The sequence below is a fragment of the Zea mays genome, chromosome 1, assembly GCF_902167145.1.
Source record: "Zea mays cultivar B73 chromosome 1, Zm-B73-REFERENCE-NAM-5.0, whole genome shotgun sequence".
Taxonomy (NCBI): domain Eukaryota; kingdom Viridiplantae; phylum Streptophyta; class Magnoliopsida; order Poales; family Poaceae; genus Zea; species Zea mays.
The window spans coordinates 300,993,934-300,996,575 of NC_050096.1; the positions used below are offsets into that span (position 1 = coordinate 300,993,934).

At 52.6% G+C, this 2,642-nt stretch overlaps 1 protein-coding gene across 1 annotated transcript; it reads right to left on the bottom strand.

The window, feature by feature from the left end:
- Positions 1-211: 211 nt before the first annotated feature.
- On the bottom strand, positions 212-1,400 carry LOC103644262 (Bowman-Birk type trypsin inhibitor). The gene is made up of 2 exons (XM_008667468.4): positions 1,006-1,400; positions 212-913 (listed from the first exon to the last, which is right to left on the bottom strand). Exons 1-2 carry the CDS (start codon positions 1,106-1,108, stop codon positions 633-635), a joined length of 384 nt encoding a protein of 127 aa, XP_008665690.1. The 5' UTR covers positions 1,109-1,400; the 3' UTR covers positions 212-632.
- Between the last annotated feature and the right edge of the window lie 1,242 nt (positions 1,401-2,642).

Genomic DNA, 2,642 nt, shown 5'->3' on the forward strand with positions numbered 1-2,642 from the left:
TCAGTGAGAGCAAAGCAACCTTCGTGTCCCGCGGTAGATGAACCTGCCTCTCAGCCAGCCTCGTCCTCGTCCTGCCGCCGGATTAGCGTCCAGGTGCATCATCTTCAGCCATGAATAGGCACGACCGTCTCTGCTCCCCTCCCAAAATATCCAGACAACAACATGATGAGCATAAGCCGCGGCGTGTTCCCTGTCGAAAGCTCAAAGCTCATGCTGTGAACGGCAAGCAAGAAAAGCAAGCGTCTTTTCCCCAGTCTCGGCGATTCACCGTGCTCGTCTCCTCACAGACGAGAAGAGTCAACCATACAGCGCAGAGCAGTGTGAAGTCGGATTAAAAACAAAAGAAAACAGAAGAACAAGAAAAAGGACAACACAACACACCACACCACACCACAGACGGACAGGACAGCGTCCAAGGTTGGTTTGGTCGGTTGTTCGCTCATCAGATTACACATCCCTCGTCTCTCACAGCCTCTCTTTCCACGCAACAACAACAAAAAAAAACCTAATCCACAGCTGGCTCAGAGTTCAGACGACACGATTCGCCGGCGGTGGGGTGGGCGAAAGGCTGGAGCGGTTGGTGGTGGGTGGGTGGGTCAAGACTCAAGAGCAAGCAGAAACCAGTCGCCTGGTCACCGCGCGGCGGCGGCGGGCGCGGTGCAGCGGCGCAGGCAGAAGTCGGGGACGCGGTCCATGCACTGGTACACCGGCGGGTCGGCGCTGAGGCTGGACTTGACGCAGTCCCTGCAGGCCGGGTGGCACCCGCGGGGCGCCGCGTCCAGGCACCGGCACAGCCGTGGCTCCGACCTGGTGCAGCCGCCGCAGCTGTCGCAGCACGGCCACGCGCGCGCCGCCGCCTTCCCCCGGCTCGCCAGCTCCCCTCCTCCTCCTCCTCCTGATGCTGCTCCCTGCCCTGAAACCGCAGACCGATTCGGAACCCCGTGAGCCAGCCAGACTGAATAACCGAAAGGACAAATCTTGAACTAGTTAAGCTTTCCTACATACCTCTGCTTTGAACGTGGGAGTGGTGGTGGTGGTGCCTGTTGCTGGATCGCGCGAGCACGGTGAGAAGGGCGATCGTGAGGAAGAACAGCGCTTGGCTCCTCATTTCCGACCGTCTCTGGGAGAATTTGGTCGCGACCGGTGAGCCTCCTCTCCTCTTGCTGCGGTTGTTGTTTGTTCTTGGTTGGACTGGAGCTGCTTGTCTATCTCTTGCTTGCTTTGCTTGCTGCTGTACGCGGCTAATAGAAGGAGAAGCCTTCTTTATAGAAATAGAAACCGTCCACAGGCGGGCCCCCCCACGCGACGCGCCCACTGATAAGCGAGCAAGTGGTGGCAGGCAGATAATAAACAGCCAACTTGGAGAAGAAACCCTCTGGTAGGATATAATTGGGAAATGCTACGCAATGACTATCTTTTTGTTTTCTAGTTTGGCAAATGCTACGCGAGGGTAGCTAAAAATATGATAACTCGAGGGAGCTACGCGCAAAAGAGGGTGACCGGTGAATGGCAGTTGATAAGTCCGAGCGTGGTGGCTGTTTCACATGCGGAAATGAGTCACCCAAGATAAGATCGAGAGCGCCACTGTGGTGGCCCCACGCCGACATGTCCATCCAGCCCTCGTCCGGATGTCCTGCGCCGGCGGCCACACCCTTCTCACACGGTACTGTACAATATTTTTTAAAAACTATTGCTGTAGCAGTAGTTCCTAGTATAATTTTTCGTTTTTTTTTAATCTATGTGCCCCTTGTATAATTTTACCACCTCTCCGTCCAACTCCTTTTCGGTGTCAGCGTATCTGCACTGCACGTCTTCACGCACGGGGACGGGCTGCTGGCCTAGAGTTGCACAGGGGAATGAAAGGCCCCATGGACTCGTGGTTTGGGCCGAGAACCGGGTTCCTTCTCTTTCACTGGAAAGTGGCCACGATTGTCGTTAACCACTCGGAATTCCTAACTAGTTTTACCCAGCCCAGCAAGGCCCGCCATACTCGTAGAACATTCCAAATTTTTTTTTGTCAGCCTCGCCGTCACTCCTCTGATTTTGATGATTATGACGTGAGAGTAGGAATTGCAAACTCCACATTCGACTTTTACTACTCTCAGGAGTGAACTCCACCGGAACAAGCTTTAGAGGACAGTGCCTTTATGTCGTGACTAATCTGGTCGGAAGGCCCTATACCTGCTTCTCTGATACTATTGAGCAACTCCAATAATTCTCTAAAAAAGAGTTTGCTAAAGCCGTGTTTAGCAAGTTGCTAAATAGTAATTGGGAGTAAAAAATAACTTAATCTCTAATGATTGTTCATATTTAGGTCGAATCTGGTTGAGAGCAAAGGAAATCGAAGGTGGAGGGGAAAAAGTCGGTCGACATGATCTATGAAGGAGCGGTGGTCCGATGACGCAACCTATCAGCTGTGGGACAACATTGGTCCAATGATGGAGGAGAAGCTTGTGTTACGCACGTTGAACCTAGTTACCTCGCTATATGCAGGAAAGTGAAAAAAATAGCACGCCATACCTGGCTACTTCACTGTGTGGAAAAGGGGGAAATGAGCGCGCGAATGTGAAGAAATTGACGTCAACTGCGTTTAGAGAGTTCCTATCGAGTTGCCAAATGTGGAGAGCAAATAGAGTTAGATA

Coding starts and splice junctions, on each gene's coding strand:
- LOC103644262 (XM_008667468.4), bottom strand. CDS start 1,108: ATGAGGAGCCAAGCGCTGTTCTTCCTCACGATCGCCCTTCTCACCGTG. Junction 914..1,005: donor CTCCCACGTTCAAAGCAGAG/GTATGTAGGAAA, acceptor CTGCGGTTTCAG/GGCAGGGAGCAGCATCAGGA.